An 18,728-nucleotide genomic window follows, 5' to 3' on the forward strand; every position below is an offset into this window, starting at 1 on the left:
TTAGAAGTACATTAATATTGCAATAAGTGAGTCACCTGCTTTGAGTGTTGATGAAAAAAGTTGCTTATTCCAATGATGCATTATGTAACAAGAAAGTTAGGTTCTCTGTGTATGAAGAATTTATAGTTTTTTTGTATAGATTTGTATTGTTTACATTAAGTTCATTTTGGGTTGTATTTTCATTTCACCTTTGTCTATTGTGAACAGAAACAAAAAGACCCCAGAGGATAATGATGGTAGCCCTTATATTGTTAAATAACCCTTGCAAGGGGTTGCTTCCGTTGTGTAACGGTTGGCACACTGGACTTGCAATCCAGAGGTCATCGGTTTGATTCGATTCGTTCTCTGAGTGTGGCAGGTTGAAAACATTGGTGCAAGGTTCTTAAATCCCGCTGCCTCTGTCCACCCAGTGGTATAAATGGCTTCCCCACAGTTAGCCGCGTATGGTCGGGCAAAGAGTGGCTACTCCCACCTCTCCACAAAATGTCTCGCCAGCAATGAAGAGTTGGCCAAAAACACCCACTAGAGTGGCTCTTCAGAGCTCCCTGTATTGGAGGACCTTTTGCAGCAGTGGCGTGAGGAAATAATTGCAGGGCTGCACCTTTAACGCCGCGGTGGCGAGATGTTAACTACCTCGCCTGGTGTGCAGGAGGTCGTGGGATCGATCCCGACACTGACGCCTGTTGTACATCTGGAGTTTGCATGCTCTCCCCGTGGTCGCATAGATTTTTCTCCCAGAGTCCTCCGGTTTTCCCCCTCCACATTTGGAAACGTGCGTTTAGAGTATTTGGCTGTTTAAATGTCCACATGATAAGCCACTTTGTTGAGTTATCACTTGTGGCCAGGTTGTTTCTGAAAAAGAGATATATACAGTGAGGGAAAAAAGTATTTGATCCCCTGCTGATTTTGTACGTTTGCCCACTGACAAAGAAATGTTAATGGTAGGTTTATTTGAACAGTGAGAGACAGAATAACAACAACAAAATCCAGAAAAACGCATGTCAAATTTGTTATAAATTGATTTGCATTTTAATGAGGGAAATAAGTATTTGACCCCTCTGCAAAACATGACTTAGTACTTGTTGGCAAAACCCTTGTTGGCAATCACAGAGGTCAGACGTTTCTTGTAGTTGGCCACCAGGTTTGCACACATCTCAAGAGGGATTTTGTCCCACTCCTCTTTGCAGATCTTCTCCAAGTCATTAAGGTTTCGAGGCTGACGTTTGGAAACTCGAACCTTCAGCTCCCTCCACATATTTTCTATGGGATTAAGGTCTGGAGACTGGCTAGGCCACTCCAGGACCTTAATGTGCTTTTTCTTGAGCCACTCCTTTGTTGCCTTGGCCGTGTGTTTTGGGTCATTGTCATGCTGGAATACCCATCCACTACCCATTTTCAATGCCCTGACTGAGGGAAGGAGGTTCTCACCCAAGATTTGACGGTACATGGCCCCATCCATCGTTCCTTTGATGCGGTGAAGTTGTCCTGTCCCCTTAGCAGAAAAACACCCCCAAAGCATAATGTTTCCACCTCCATGTTTGACGGTGGGGATGGTGTTCTTGGGGTCATAGGCAGCATTCCTCCTCCAAACACGGCGAGTTGAGTTGATGCCAAAGAGCTCCATTTTGGTCTCATCGGACCACAACACTTTCACCCACTTGTCCTCTGAATCATTCAGATGTTCATGGGCAAACTTCAGACGGGCATGTATATGTGCTTTCTTGAGCAGGGGGACCTTGCGGTCGCTGCAGGATTTCAGTCCTTCACGGCATAGTGTGTTACCAACTGTTTTCTTGGTGACTATGGTCCCAGCTGCCTTGAGATCATTGACAATATTCTCCTGTGTAGTTCTGGGCTGATTCCTCACCGTTCTCATGATCATTGCAACTCCACTAGGTGAGATCTTGCAAGGAGCCCCAGGCCGAGGGAGATTGACAGTTATTTTGTGTTTCTTCCATTTGCGAATAATCGCACCAAATGTTGTCACCTTCTCACCAAGCTCCTTGGCGATGGTCTTGTAGCCCATTCCAGCCTTGTGTAGGTCTACAATCTTGTCCTTGACATCCTTGGAGAGCTCTTTGGTCTTGGCCATGGTGGAGAGTTTGGAATCTGATTGATTGATTGCTTCTGTGAACAGGTGTCTTTTATACAGGTAACAAGCTGAGATTAGGAGCACTCCCTTTAAGATTGTGCTCCTAATCTCAGCTCGTTCGTTACCTGTATAAAAGGCACCTGGGAGCCAGAAATCTTTCTGATTGAGAGGGGGTCAAATACTTATTTCCCTCATTAAAATGCAAATCAATTTATAACATTTTTGACATGCGTTTTCTGGATTGTTTTGTTGTTATTCTGTCTCTCACTGTTCAAATAAACCTACCATTAAAATTATAGACTGATCATTTCTTTGTCAGTGGGCAAACGTGCAAAATCAGCAGGGGATCAAATACTTTTTTCCCTCACTGTAGCTCATTGGGCCTTACCTGGCAAAGTAAAAAGTTGAGTTTAGTTTACCTTTTGACCTTTAAGGCAAATTGTGTGAGAGGCAAACCGCTGCCTCGTATTGTATCCCTGAGGTCATGGAGTGGTCGGTGGGCTCGTTGAGGCCTGGTGGGGCCTAAATCTGCTGCTCGTGTGTGTTCAGGATGGTGAGGGCGATATGCCGCACACTATGAAGGAAAAGCGGAGGACCTCGGAGCTACCAATGTTGGAAAAGAAATGTGTTCCTCCTCTACCTGTGGGTTCTAAAAAAATGAGCTCCACATCCCCAACTGCGACCGCACCCAGCTATCCACGTCCGCACTCCGGCTCGATGACACTACAACCTCCGCAGATACAGCATAAAGCCCCTCCTGTCACACCCAGGCCTCCGCACACCCTCTCAGCCAAGTAAGTGTCACCTGCGCACGCTCTTCCAACCAGGTAGACATCACCTGCACATACTCTCTAACCAGGTAGATATCACCTGCACAAAGTCTCACAACCAGGCAAGGTTCACCTGTGCAGATGCAGGAGCACATTTCACATTTGTTTAAATGTTAGCTTATCAAAGTCCATGCTGGACTGTAAGCTTACAGGAAATAATCATTTTTTCTCACAGTTTGTACAGATAATAGATGTTGCATTTCAATTTAAACAATGTTGATTTTAAGAACCCAGTCCTGACTACTTGAAGCATTATTGTTACGTTAATCTGTCCTCCAATCAAGTTAGAAATAATTTATTATCATTAATTTAATATGTGTCCTAAATGGTGAACGTGGTCAGCTGGCTAGTATTTAATTTTCTTAACGACAGGTACGTCACATCAATTCATACAGACATAAGACTTACAGACGACTGAGAAAAAAAAGCAGTAGAAACCAGCCATACAAGTGGGGACACCATATCTATAATAGAGGTTTTTAGGTTAGACTGCGTAAGTATGTGTCGTTAAACCTGCCACCACCCGACACAGCCAATTCGTCATGTTTGTCACGTAAACAAAACATGCCACTTTGTTACTAGTACGGCACACCGGCGTGTTACGGATAATTTTGGTTGAGAAAGCCGGCGTGTTAAACGGGTGCACCATATTCTTGGTTCTTTCGGTTAAGTCACGTAGAAGGGAAACAATAAAATAATAAAAATATAAAACAATAAAATTCTCACGACGTTTCGACTGCAATACAAGCAATCGTCATCAGGTGTGAAAAACACAGCAAGAAAATTTGAAAAAAGTGGCGTTTTTTTCTTAACGTCAGCACCACGGACAGCGATTTTGGCAGTTGTTCAGATGGACGAGTCCATCTATGTTCGGAAAAGAGGAGGGGGAAGAGGAAGAGAATGGAATGCGGTCTGAAAGTCACCGTAAGCGTGAACACAATTAATTAAGACCCGAAATGGTTTATCAAATCCTGCCAATGGTTGCTAAGCCAGAATCCATCTTCTCGGTTGAAATTGTCTCTGTGTTTGTATATGTGAATAGCCTCATGAACGAATCTCTCATGCATGTTGGGGTAAAGCATGTATACTCCCACCCCTTCCAGCACGTCTGACTAGTGTGGAAAATTATGCCAAAATGTCCTTCTGAGTGGCTCTCTAGAGCTCCCTCTAGTGGATAACATTTTTTTTGTAATCTCAAGTTCTATTAGGTGTCTGGGTGACTCGAGTGTTTGTCCAGACAAAAAAAGAGAGTGACATCTGTGTTATAGTGTAATTGTATAATGATAATAATAAATCCATTTATATTTTTTTTTATTAATTCCAGTTAATGTAATCACGTAATGCAATTTAGCGATTGTCAATTGGCGATCCTATTTTATTGACATTTGTAAAGTTCATAATAATAAACAAGCGTCAATCGACGTGATGAATCACAATGGGCAGTGCAAGCCTGCCTCACCGGATGAAATTAAGTGGTAAACAAGCTTTACAATAAACGTGTTCATATGAAAGTGGGTGTGTGTCGACTCTGGTGGCAATTGGAAATTTCGGCGCAATAGGTCACTCCTCAATTTGGAATTCCGAGCCTCGCTTGATGCCAACAACTTGTGTTCGTCAGAATTAATGAGTTAAAACTAAGCATATATCATCGAGGGGATTGAGATTGGGGGTTTCGAGAGAGGGAGCAAGGGCCTTGGGAGTGAGAGGCAAAGATTGTGTTGTCAAGGGTGGAGAGGGGGGCGTTAAGGGTGGCTGGGAGTCTCAATCTCTTTCGAGAAAGCGCCCATTGGAATGCATTGAAGAGGGAGGGTGTGTTGTAGAAACCCCACTTGATGGAATTTTGCTCGAGCCTGTCTTCTCAAAGAAATATGCTGCGAAATGAGTTCACGACAGTGCACGTCACCGATTTATATTAAGACATCAGTTTTTTTTTTGTCACAGCACGTAAGCTGTCCCCCTTTTTTAAAGTAATGTATTCTTATTATTTTGATAATCGGAATACCTTACCAGGAATAACACTCAAGATGAAAAATCTTGTTTTTTTGTGGCTGTCCTCAGGACACGGTGAAATACCAGAGCAGCCACCGGCAGTGCAATTTATAATCAAGGCACACCCCGGGAGATCCGTGCAGGGCTTGTCGCGTTTACTGTGCCGTACTGCAGATAAAAGACAGCCGCAGTAGAAACGTAATTTTCCTGATGCTGTTTTCGGACATTAGTGCACAGGATGTCTGTGCAGATTGTGTAGCGCTTGAAAGTGCATATTTCATCGGCTGCCTGTGCACATTATGCAATGCCTGAAAGTGTACATGCATCCATTGCCCTTCTTTAGCACGAATTGCACAGACGTTTATAAATCTACTGCTGGATGCAGGCCTCCCCATGCATTTTGATCTTGCCGATTGTTTAAACATACTTCAGCATGCAGGTCAGTGTGGGTTGGTGAAGGGGTTGCCCTGCTCTGTTTAATATATCACTCACCACTGGTGTTAGCTGTGGCCAGTGATTGAACTAATTTCGACAGGTTCATAGCGCAATACGCAAATCACTGCACCACCACTCCACCCTAGAATATAATTAGTCATATCCAAATGTATAACACGCACACAGTGGATGTATTTACTCGATTACAGTTTCTCGAAAAGAGTACTTGTATATACAGAGTACGTGATTTTATATTGTTGTGGTAAGTAAAGGTTTGGCCCTGCAATTGCTTGCTCATGCCTATGCTGGCGGAAGGCCCTCCACTTGAGGGAACTCTAGAGAGCCCCGCTAGAGGGTATTTGGCCTACTCTTCCACGCTGGCCAGACATCTTGGAAGGGATGGGAGTACCCACCCTCTACGCCACCACACGCGACTTGCGTGCGCAAAGAATTGGCCTCTGCAATAAGCGAATGCCTTGCCAATGCAGTCTTGAATAAAACACGTTCTTTGCCGATGAGTTACTAGCATCCACTGCAGTCATTTCCATGCTGTGTGATCGCCGCACTGCTGCTTGTTTGTTTATACGAGTTCCCTTCTTTTCAGGGGCCGAGAGGCACCAGCAGCAGCAGCAGCGGCGAGTGCACAGCCCGGAGGGACACCACCCCCCCTGTTACCGCGGGGGAAGAGCCCACAGTCACCCAGGCAATGAGCGGGAGGTACAGTCAGGCATACCAATGGGGCCTTCTCCCACATGGAACCGAATGCAACTTGAAGGGTTATTTTTATTTTGTGTTGGGGTGTAATTGCAAAACTGTAGTAGTAATAATAATATGCAATGTTCAATGTCGTGCTAATTTAAATGTGAAAACAAATCGATGAAAGCGTTGCAACACCTGTTTTGATTGCACGGGATATATCACACGCCAAGGTTGTGTTTATGTAATGTGCGCGCACCGAAGCTCACACGGATACACGGGGCCCGTGTGTGTGTGTGTGGACTGCGGTTGAGCCGAAAAGTCAATACAAAAGAGGCACCTCTGGAGAGCTAATAACCTGGAAATACATTCACGGAATAAAAGTACACACTAACAGGCTTCTCATTTTCAACATTTTAAGATCGATCCACTTCAGCCTCGGTTTTGGTTGGAGGTTTCTACCCAATTTTTCTAAAAAATATATCACGATGTTGGCATTAGATTTTTAAATGGGAGGTATTCTTAAAACTCGTTCACAATGATTTATATATATAAAATCTTGTTTGTGCCAAATTAGAGCCCTTCATTATCGCTGTATAGTTCCCCCAAAACCATAGGTTTTTGCTTATCTGTAAAACTGCCCTTGCAAAAAGTCTGACATGTTCTACACACTTATATAATTCACGAAGGCATGCATACTATAATATAAATGAGACAATAATCTTTGCAAAGTTTTGCGAAAAGGTGAGCAATTGTAGCATACACCGTGGTGCTGCTGACATGCAGACGCATGCCTCTGTCAGCGGAATGGTCACTCACCAATTGAGAGGTCCCAGCGTTTTTTTTACGTTTGTCTTTTTTCTTTAAATCATCTGCGTGTACGCATGTCTTTATCTGACCATTCCAGATTTCTCTGGGCTGTGCGTCATGGCAATAAAACTCACATCCATGCAGATATGCAGCCGCTGCGCTGGATTATGAAAGTTAACATGACTCAACAACATATATGATATATATACAACAATATGACTCAACAACATGTGAGCAGGCTTGGTTATCACAGCGCAGGCAGTCACCGATGAGGTTATTTTGTCAAAAGGATCCACGTGGAGCGCACAATATAGCAACCGCTCACCTTGTCTCTCACACAACACACAACATCAGTGAACCGTGTGCGAATTTCAGCACTTCGCCTTCAAGTGAAACGTGGTTTTACAATGCAGCGGACGCTTTTGATTGCACCTGCTGAAAACGCAACAAGTCATCGTGGGTTTGTGCCCGACACAGCAAGTGCAGCTGAGTTGTCAACATTGTGCATCGTGCCCATGACTTGTCTGGTGTCACGTCGTGAATTCACTCTGGATCATGTTTGTGAATAAATTCACATCATGTTTTCCCCATGCCTGTGCCTGTCCACCCAGCAGTACGCATGGGGACACCAGAGTTAGTCGGTAGGTAGGTCACTTGTGGTGGGGGGTGAAGTGTGGGTCAGATGTCTGGTCAGCATGGAAGAGTAGGCCAAATTACCTTATCGAAGGGCTTTCTGGAGTTCTCGCTTGTGGAGGCCCTTCTGCTATCTGTGGCGTGAGCCAGCAGCTGCAGGGCTGCACCTTTACCTTTTCAGTGTCTGTAATCGGACTTGGCGCTTTTTGCTGTCCATGTTGTACTGAGGGATTTTACACTTTCCTTCAACAACTATGCCCTTTTCCAATATGTAATTGGTCAGATCTAATAATAATCATCATAATGTTGAACTATGTTATTTAGGTCCAACAAACGGCACAGTACTATGCACAAACATAAATTAAGATTTAATCTTAAAAATAACGGCCACAATGCCGGAGATGGTGGGATATGACCAAACACGAGCTTTGAGGGATATACAGCTAGATGTGTTTTACTGAGCATGGCATTCTTCACATTCCTCGGCAACACAATGAATGTTGGAAGTAATAAAAAATGCACCCTCAATGTGTAAACCTTTTGTACGAGATGCAGCTTCGCTATTGCAGCAGCTCCATTCCTCGGCTGTCGGTGAGGTGGGGTTTGTCGCAACACAAAAACCAGGTCCCAGTTTCCCAGTGTCGAGTTAGCAATGGGGAACAATAGCTGCCTCCGGTGCCCAGGGTTGGACACACAATGGCTTAAACATTTTAAACGTCGTCGTCCCCGCCCCCCGAGAGTTGCGTGACTATTGATGTATATGGAGATTAATCAATCTGTAGGGCAACACCTATGGGCCCACTTTTTATGGGGCATGAAACATATAATGTTTGCGGCCCTACAATGGGAGTGTAATTTTTTTCTCTCAAAAGATTTATGGAGGATCATGGGACCTGCTTTGCCAGTACCAAAATATGAGAATAGGTTTTCCCCTTTTTTCTGGCAACAAAACAGGTGGTAAGATGTTAAAACACCAAACTGAAACCTTTTACAAGGAATCATGTCTGCATTAACCACAATACTTGTGGTCAGAATTCAAACAAAAATATACTCTCGAAAGAAAGCTGGTCCATACCAAGCTGTCTCTTGGTATGGACCAATCCGTTTCAAAGACAATGCATATATCATCAGGGTATGTTTTTGTTTGCATTCTGGCCACAAGTATTGTGGTTAATGCAGATATTATTCCTTGTAAAAGGTTTCAGTTTGGTGTTTTAACATCTTAACACCTGTTTTGTTGCCAGAAAAAAGGGGAAAACCTATTCTCATTTATGGAGGATCATTAACAAAATTGTCACCTTAATCTTCCTGCACCCAGATAAATATTTAGTTTTTATGTACCAATGTTATGTGTAAACGTGCATTGAATGTTATTTGTATAATAAACAGTGGATATTTTGTTAATTTTATTTTATCTCTAATAAAAACTATATTGCAAACAAACTGCTCTCAGAAAGTGTATTTGCTTTGCGTAAACAAGCATTATGGCCTCATGTGTCTGTTGGTAATTTAAATGGCACTGCTTAGGCCTAAAGCAATTAAGAACAATTAATTTAGCAAAGGGTACAGTTGCCGAATAAGGCACAATTTAATAGAGACGGTCGAGCATTCTGGCAAACTATATGGCTGAGACTTGAACAAAATTAATATTCCTCTAAACTATACACAATGCGATGACTTCACCGTGTGTGTAGTCACGAGTGACCAGGCTGAGTCAATTCACTGCACTCAAGAAACTGATTTAGTTCAGAATCCAGAATCTCAGAAGTCCTGATCTCAGCTCTAACTTTGACTTCTGAGTTACGAGTTCTGGCTTTGCTCTGACTTCTGATTTACTTGGCTACCAGGCATGTTAACTTTTTTTTCGAAAGTGTAAAACAGTAATATAAGCTTTGCTTTTTTAAAGTAAAATCAAATGGATTGGTGTACATGTGAAAAATAGCCCGTGTTATCGAATGTTATACGTCAACTTTTTGTGATGTCTTCTGGTGTCATCTGATGAGGCTGTTTATAATTACTGATGAAACGTCGTACTTGAATTATCCATAACACACCGGTGTGCTGAATCAGCAACGAATTGGCATGTTTTGTTTATGTGATAAACCTTACTAATTGGCTGTGCCGGGTGGTGGCGGGTTTAACGACATATTTATGCAATCGAACCCCCCCCCCCCCACCTCTATTCTGGTGATTTACTTGTTGAATTGTAACTTGCAATTAGCTCTGCCTGTGCATAAAAAAATACAAGAAAAATTGCGTTGGGTAGGACGTGTGCAAGATGGAGGAGAGGGCAACTTTCCAAGACAGGCAATGGAGTGGTTTCCACGAGTCCGGTGACCCAGACCAATACCCAAGAGCAGACGGTGGGATAAAACAAACTATTTACCATTTGTATTTTACCAGGTAAGGCCCACTGAGCTACATCGCTCTTTTTCTGAAGTGACCTGGCTACAAATGATAGCTCAACGAAGTGGCTTATCACGTGAACATTTATAGCAGCCCAAACACTCTTAATCTCGTATTTCTAAAGGTGGAGGGAAAACATTGGAGGACCCGGAGAAGAATCCACGTGATACTGTTAGGACAGATCATGGAGGTCACCTACCTATTGTACATGCAGCAGCTGTGGCAACTGGGCAGAGGATCGAAAGCGTTGGTGAGTTGTGGCGGGCATCAATGGCTTTGGCCACAACTACATTGTGATATTTGATCTTGCACATTAAGCACGTGTGCATTTTTAATGCATGTTTGCGTTGAAATGGTTAGGCATGCGTGTGGTGTCAGTGGAATTTACGTTGCGCCAACTTTACGGAAGATTCAGTGATCTGCGAGCTGGGATAACGAGGCTCTCAAAACATCTTGCTGGTAAATGCTTTTCCCTGTCCTCGTGGGAATACAAAGAAGAAACGTTAAAGCTTTGCAATCAACCATGGCTTTCCGGCCCAGCCCTCATTCGTTCAGTAATAAGACTTCTAAACATACCGTAAAATATAATATAAGGTTTGATTGAACTTTTTAAGTGTTCAGTTGGGTTTAGAATGCATTGGAAACGAAAGTACTGCACAGTGGATCAGAACTGTATTTTTCTAAATACACTTTGACATACTTTGAGATAAAATTCTTTATTGATTTCATGTTCAAGATGTGTGGCCTGTGCGTCTCTCCCCGACAACCGAAAGACACAACACGTGCAACCGAATGATACTTTACAATTGACACATTTGGCCTAAACGGGTCATTGTGTTTGCTTTGAGGGAAGATACTATTTATTTTCATTTGTAACTATAACTTGCAGTGAATAGTGTCCCCAATGCTCATAGGAGCTGTTTTAAATTGATGCATTGCAGTGGAATGAATGGGCACCAACACAAGTTTGGCCTGGCAGTGTTGTAAATGACACACCAGAACAATCGTCAATCTTGACTGGTGGTCATAAAACAATCGTGAAATGGGAACGTGAACTTGATGACCTGAGACATTCGGGAAGTTGGCGTCGTCTGAAGTGAGGTTTTAACAACATTCGTACCGGAAAAAAGGCAATGTTTATATAACCACACATTACCGTTTTAATTGGTCATTGCCAGGTGCTTACAATAACAGTTTTATTAATTAAAAGTGTGATGTTTTTCCTTTTTATATGAAGGTAAATACATGAGTAATAGTGCTTTATATAAAGCTTTCAGTGTTGTAAAAGCACTAAACCAATGACAATTTGTATCCTGCTCAAGCTGTAATACATTCAAATTTAAATGCAGTCACAGTAGTTTATACATTCGTAAGAGATAGGTGCTACGTCCTTAAGCACCATCGTATTATTCTACCATCTCCTATTATCCACAGCAATGTTGCTGTAACATTACGATCAACGCGTTTTCCTCTACCCCCTCTCTACCCCTTGCATTTGCTGCATATTCGAGGCCTTTGCATTACTCTACGGCGGAAGCAAGTGCCCGGCTGAATGTGACAAGATAGGGTCAAGCACAGGTCACGCTCCCAGACAAGCAACCGGTAATAGGCAAAGATGAGAACAGATGTACATTACCATCACTTTGGAGTGGAACAACACGCGCCCCAGGGGACCCTCTTGATTTCGGGTCGGTTACACATTCTTGAAATCCAACGCGTGGATCAAGGTCTCTCTATTTGGTGGGTACAAGCACACGTGCTGTATGTCTGCTGTCGGCAATCACACCCGCACTATAAAAATAGGGCCGTGTGTTCGCCGGCTTGATTTGGGTCTTGGGAAAAGAATGGACGCGGGTGGGCCCGGGGACGTGCGATTTCACGTTCCACCTCTGCCCCCCCCACCCCCCTCATTATATGCCACCGGTGTTTCCAAATTAAGTGGCACTTTTCCAGAGGGAAGAAACTTTGCTTACCTATGCACGTATATCTCTGTGCTAAACCTGCGCGCCATTGGGTAGTATTCGTGGGCATGGTGGTGGGCTATGCGCGCTTGTAAATCCGGCGCTGTGGAGGTGCGGGGTTGGTGGCTCATCGCACAAATTGCGGTGAAGCTCCCTTCGACGTGGGCATCGAGGTGCGATACAGCAAAAATGTGGAATCCGCTTGGTCCATATGTATGGGATAGCGTGTTCCCCTGCTCACGCGCGTGGGTGCTCCAGTTTCCTGCAGCATGTAAACACGTTGATTGGCCGATAACGCCTTAATATTTAGAGGACCGCAGAGCTTGGGAAATTGTTGACAGTCCTGCCGATTGTCTGGTTTCTCATACCTCCGGGTCATTCTCCCTCTTCGCGAGTGAATCCTGTGAGCGTTACAAATTGACATTGTTATTAATTGCCGAAATTAATTAGCAATCAAAATAATTGTCAAATAAAGGAAAGCTGTTTTCGCGTAAGCACTTTGCTTGACAAAAACTTGTTTTTCATGTACGAATGGGCGACCTGACATTATTTAGCTTCCTCACACTTGTTTCCAATTACTGCACACGTGCAGTGCATTATAAGTGTGCATTGTCTGAACAGTTGTGTGCACACGTTTAATCGTCCTTAGTTGCTCTATAACCGTTTGAATCGCTCCACACGACCATTTGTGGAGTTTATATTTTGCAGCATCTCGTCTCATTCCATTTAGTATTTAAATGGACAACAAAAAAGCCCATGTTGCAATCCTTTTGTTAATCCACTGCTGGATGAAGGCCTCCCTGCACCATGCAGGTCGTGGGAGTTATTCGACCATACTCCACCACGCTGGTCAAAGTAGGTTCGTGAAGGCGGGGAAGATATATGGTGGGTGTCTAGATAGCAGAGTTCATCCCGACCCTGCCGCCTGCTGTATATTTAGAGTTTGCATGTACTCCCCCTGGTCGCGTGGATTTTTCTCTCCGGGTCCTCCGGATTTTTTATCCACATTTAGAAACATGCGTTTAGAGTATTTGGCTGCTATAAATGTTCACGTGATAAGCCACTTAATTGAGCTATAATTTGTGGCCAGGTCGCTTCTGAAAAAAAGCTTTAAAGAGCTAAGTGGGCCTTACCTGGTAAAAAAATGTTCATACAATCCAGGGTGGTAAAGATGTCTTGTGACTCCCAATTAATTCACCCCCAATTGTTGTTCCCCGGTGTATATTAATTTATGTTTCGCATAAACATTTCCTTTTAAAAAATAAGTTTTAGAGAATTAAATGGGTGAGCCACAAGACATCTGGACCACCCCCGTACAACAATGGATTTTGCTGCACCTTGCCCTTTGCTGCCCACGTCGACAACAGCCACCCACGCCTTGAAAGTTGGGAGCATCCCGCTACCCGAGAACGGTTTGCGGTGGTTATTGATTCTCCTTACTCCACTTCGTCACAGGTTAAGAGGAGTTCTGCTGCAACTACTGGCTACGATCTCATTTCTCATCCTACTGACCGTGCCCTACTGAACATTTTTTTATAGGCTCTGCTATGAGCATAACCAACGCATGTCGTAACCTTGTCGTAGGGAGAAGATGCGATATTTTGTCGAAAAATGTTGCTGTCTTGGACATATCTGGCTGCAAAATGTCTCACTAAGCTGTGGGATTGTCTGATACGAGCCCCAGGTCCGTTGGGCAGCAAATAAGTTGACTCCCACATCCAGCACTTTACCAAGCTTTCTGGAACCCAATCCTTTTGCGGCCAAGTTAAATCCCACCCACAACCCCCGCATCACATTTTGTATTTCACCCCCCCCTCACCCAACCCTTACGAGGCTATGCACAGAAACAGTCAATGTTGCTTTCTCTTTCCAAGGACTTTTTGTGCGTCTGCTTGCAGGCCACTCAAGTACTACTATCCTACATGAACAGTTCTGCTTTGGACCATAACCACTCTCCACATAATGGGACCTTTTTGCCAGTATCAAGGGCTGAAAACATAAGAATAGGTTTTACCCATTCTGTCAATAAAACAGGAGGGGTTAAGATGTTCAAACACCAAATAGATAACTTTTGCAAGGAATCAAGTCTGCATTACCCACACACGGTACCTGTGGTGAACATGCTCTGATAATATATCGTCATTGTCTTTGAAACTGATTGACCCACACAAGATGACTCGCCAAGTCTGAATGTACCGCCTGCAGCGGAGCTGAGCTTCACAGCAGCCCGACACTGATTTGAGGTGGGTAGAGGGGGGACATCCTGCACTCATGGCCAGCTGATGCTGAATTTAAAGGAAGCAGAGTAAATATTCCGATTAAAATTGGGTTGCCTACCTCCCACAGTAGGCTAATTTCACCATCCTCAACCACTGGAATCCCATTCATAAATGTGGGTTTACTCTCCAACACACCGGTGTGCTGAACTAGTAACGAATTGGCACGTGTTTTTTTACATATTGGGTATGTCGGGTGGTGGCAGGTTTAACGACAGTTAGGAGATCTGATCAAAATAAAACCCTCTCATGGATAATGTGTCGGGAAGGCCTACGTGTTAAACTCATTGAATAGTATTCATATTCTTGAGGTCTTTCGATAAAGCCACATAGATAGAAAAATAATCATAATAAATAATAAAATATCACGACGTTTCGATCGCAACACAAGCAATCGTCATCAGGTGACACAATTTAGAGAGAGCTGCTGAGACAAGAAAAACAACTATGCTGACTTTTTCCTGCCTCAGTAGCTCTCCCACTATATTTTTCACCTGACGACGATTGCTTGTGTTGCAATCGAAACGTCGTGATATTTGATAATTTTTTATTATTCTTTTTCTATCTATGTGGCTTTACTGAAATACCCAAAGAATATGAATTCCTGCAGTCACGAAAGCTTCAAGTCATTGAATAGTGTTTGGCATTGTGTTTTGTGCAGTGCTTTAGATTTCTCATGTGACTGATTTCTGTTTGATTTGAAGCTTCACTTTATTTTATCGGTTTACTTTTTTCTTATCATTTTGGTGACTGAAGTCAGTCTTGCAAATGAGACTCATCATGGGGTCCTGAGTTCTCACCTGGTTGAACAAAACGAATTGGCAACATTGCTTTCTCGACTGGTCTAATCAGCAACATCTACAGCGCTACTTTGCCACTGTGGACATGTCTTCGCAAACCAAATCACCCTAAATGTGCCTGACCTTGCCGGATCGTGGAAGCTGAGCAGACTTGAGTCAAGGGCACACTCGGATGGGAGACTACCTGGGAATGCCACGTCTTGTAGGCCTTGTTCGTCACGTGACCAGGAGATGGTAGCACAGACATATGTTCTTGAATCTATCTGGACAGTAGGCTCTTCCTGAAAAAAAAGAGAATTTTCCTGGGTAATTAAAAATAATTTGTTGAATTTTAAAAAAATTACATGGCCACTTTTTGTATGTTTCCCCTGAATAAAAGTATTTTAACATCCTAAAACATGACGTTTATTACGTGCATGTGAGTATTGGGATTTATATTCAAGAATTGGGCCATTCAGCTCTTGTCGCTGCCTATGCAGTTATGAGGCAGTTTTGGCTGATGAGGATTAATGGATTCTTATGCTCTTTGTTCCCGCTACCTTTGTGTAGGGATTAAAATGAATTGAATTAGCAATTAGAGACAAGATGTGCAAATTACCATGAGCTGCTTTTAATAGTTGATCATATTTATAAAAATGCTATGTGTATATAAACATTATGTGTAAAAAGTACGGTGCGAGGGATAATCAGCCACGATCTGTACACTGCAAGGATGAAGATCTCCACAAGTTGTCGCCATCCTCTACACTCTCACGATGCAGCAACCCATTCCCCTTGTGCACGCTAACCGACTTTGTCACTCCATCCCTACAATGATCTTCCTCCCAGATGTCTTTCCTCCTTTGGCTGTCGATTCCATCTTCAGTCTTGACCATCGGGGCCACCATTCCTTCTTGCACTGTTTCCTGCCCCAGCCCACTTTTCATCACGGTCAGGCGACAACGCTGCTGAATAGAGGCGGTGAGGAATCACCCCGAGTGAGGAGCTCGCACCTGGCTCCAATTCCAAATGGCTCACATGGCGGAGCCTAAACAGGCTGAGAGTGAGGTTCGGCAGGTGCAACTCTCTCGTGAAATCAAGGGGTGCTTCTGCACAATGGTGCCTGTCGGGAGATGCGATCCATGGATCATCTCCTGAGATGCTCTGCAGCACCACAATGCACTCCTCAAGATGTGGCAATGCCAACACTAGAAGCGGTGGGCCTGTGCAGAATATTGGGGAAAGACCATAGAGGTTGGATAGGAGACACGACGAAGAAGAGAAGATCATGGTCATATCATGTCTCCCATTTGTGTTTGTTCTTGATCCACGTGTTGTTACAGTGTCCACGTTTCTGAACCACATCACTCTTCATGTTAGCAGACCCCTGGGCACTTTGCAATATAAAAATATAAAGCCTTTGGCTTGATTTATAAAACGTTTTTTTTTTTAAATAATAGTGGTGTCTGCGTTCTTGTAAGCATCACATCTAGATGTAAGCATCACATCTAACGGCTGTTGATATTTAAACAACTTCTAGGAACAAGAAGTTCAGTATTCACTGATCTCAAGGTGCAGATAGGAACTTAAGGTGTCAACAGTTCCCTTATATATGAAGGCTCAAGACAATGAAGCGCCTTATAAGCAGGAAGAATAAAAAAGGAATACAGTAGTAAGCCAGTGCAGTGATTTGAGAAGCGGAGTACCGTAATGTGTTGTGAACGGCATGAGCAAGTAAGAACTCTGGCATTTTGAATCAGTTGGAGCCGACGTAATTTATAACCAGGAAAGCGAGCAAAAAAAACATCACATGAATCTTAAGTGAGAAATAGCAAAATATAATGAACAGACAACACCTCAGCATCTTTATTAGATAACCTACAACTTCAGAACACTCAAAAAGAAGAATAGTCCAACCACACCAGTCTAAGAAAGCCAGTTAGTCAGTAGTTTGAGGAATATGAAAGTTTATTTTAATTGCGCATTTTACATTTAAATTATGTATGATGGCAAATTCCACTGAGACCTCAGTGTGTGGCTGTGGGTAGGGTTTCTGTGCATGACTGTGCAGGCTGTCACGACTGTTTTTCATCTTTAATTAACCAGTCCAAGACTTTAAGCCACTGCATCGCATGCTTATTCACCAACCTCAATCGCACGATAACTATACATGGCTTTGCATTTCCTTTGTGTTTACTTGGTTTCTTTTAGCGTAATTTTAACACACTACTCCGGTACATATTTCAATTGTGGCCTTCGAGGCATCATAAGAAATCCTGTTTAGACCCACTGCAAATGGCACAACTGAAACTCGCATTATTATTTTCCTTGACACAGACATTGAAACGTGTGCTTTTGTTCACTTCATATATTTTTTGACAGATGTTCGATGGAATGTGTAAAAAAATCGATTGAATTCAGAAATTGTATTTCATAAAAGCTCATGTTTTCATGCAGGCTGTGAACATCACGTGAGAAGCAACAATGCTTATTGGGCTCTTGGTTTATTTAAATCATTATTTTATGACAGTGCCCTGCTGATTAACAAAAATGGACACACACACACATCAACACTCAAGTGTGTTTTTGCGATGGACAGGGGTCTCATATCTTTTTTTACGTACAAAATAACTGCAGAGCAACCAAGTTTGAATATTGCAAGTCCACAGTCTGTATTGGCATCGAGATTAATTAGGCTTCAGGAGCTATGGGACCCTTTTTGATATTAGCAAACAATGCAAAGCTAATATCCCAACAAGTGCATATCAACAATGAATACAAATACATGTACATCCGTGCAAAGTTGTGATTCGTTACTGACAGCAGTAGGTAAAAACATTAAAGCAAGTTTTACGCTATTTATGGCGGAGCAGTGATGCAGTGATTAGCACACTGTGCTACGAATCTAGCTACTTGTGGCTGTCAATGATGAGCGATATCTGGACCAGTCCCGGGCACCCCCATTCACCAACCCGCACTGGTCTGCATGGTGAAGTATGGTCAACCGACCCCCATGACCGACAAGGCATGGGGAGGCCTTCCCTTAACGGTGGATTGCAGAGAGGTGTACATTTCTATTTTTCCACTGTTTAATGTTCACGAAATATATCGGTGTGGAAAATTTGTCAATGTATGTGAGATAAAAAAAAAAGTCTACTCCATTCACTATTTCAAGAAGCAACTGCCACTGCACGCTCACAAAAGACCTCAGATGAATGGCAAATGCTTTGCGCAGAGAGTTCAGCCAAGGGTCACACACTCACAGCAGCGGTATGCTGCACTGAAGTGATATGGGCTACTCGGTGACCTTAAACATTGACTCATCTGTAGAAGCTAACACCTTCCCCACAACCACTCATGATACCATGGAGGGTTGGCTGTTTGATTACTGGATTGTTGGTAGCTCCATTGTCCTCTCCAGTATGGCATGGAGCAGTGGCGGCTCCTGCAAAATCTCTCAGGGGGGGCAAATGTCTGGATGATTGATAAGGATAAGGTCCACCCATGCAATGGATAAATTAACAGCTTGAGCATGTAAAGGCAACTTCACTTCTTTAATATTAATGAAAAATAAAGTGACTCTTACAATACATCTTGTTTGTTTCTATAGTCACTATTATTACAAACCACTCAGTTTCTTTTATTAAAGATTCCACTAGGTGGCGACAAATAATATTGTTGACTGAAACGTGCTTACGTATGATGACGTAAGCACGTTAGTGCGAGCCCTCCCGGAAGCCATAGAGAATGCATTGGAGCGCCCGCCGTTCGAAAAAAAAACATCTTTGAATGTAAGTCTATGGGAACACTCTGGGCGATTT

General features: G+C 43.1%; 1 protein-coding gene across 5 annotated transcripts in view; it reads left to right on the plus strand.

Annotated features, from left to right (window-relative positions):
* LOC144934163 (phosphoinositide 3-kinase adapter protein 1-like) overlaps positions 1-8,917 on the plus strand; it is a 168,655-nt gene extending 159,738 nt beyond the window's left edge. For all 5 annotated transcript variants that reach the window (XM_078859678.1, XM_078859679.1, XM_078859680.1 and 2 more), the window contains 2 exons: positions 2,642-2,886; positions 5,951-8,917. In XM_078859678.1, the coding sequence (XP_078715804.1) occupies positions 2,642-2,886; positions 5,951-6,056 (351 nt within the window). In that variant the 3' untranslated portion in view covers positions 6,057-8,917. The remainder of the gene's footprint in view (positions 1-2,641; positions 2,887-5,950) is intronic.
* Positions 8,918-18,728: the final 9,811 nt, after the last annotated feature.

This window comes from Lampetra fluviatilis, chromosome 9 (genome assembly GCF_964198595.1).
Source record: "Lampetra fluviatilis chromosome 9, kcLamFluv1.1, whole genome shotgun sequence".
In the NCBI taxonomy this organism is placed as follows: Eukaryota; Metazoa; Chordata; class Hyperoartia; order Petromyzontiformes; family Petromyzontidae; genus Lampetra; species Lampetra fluviatilis.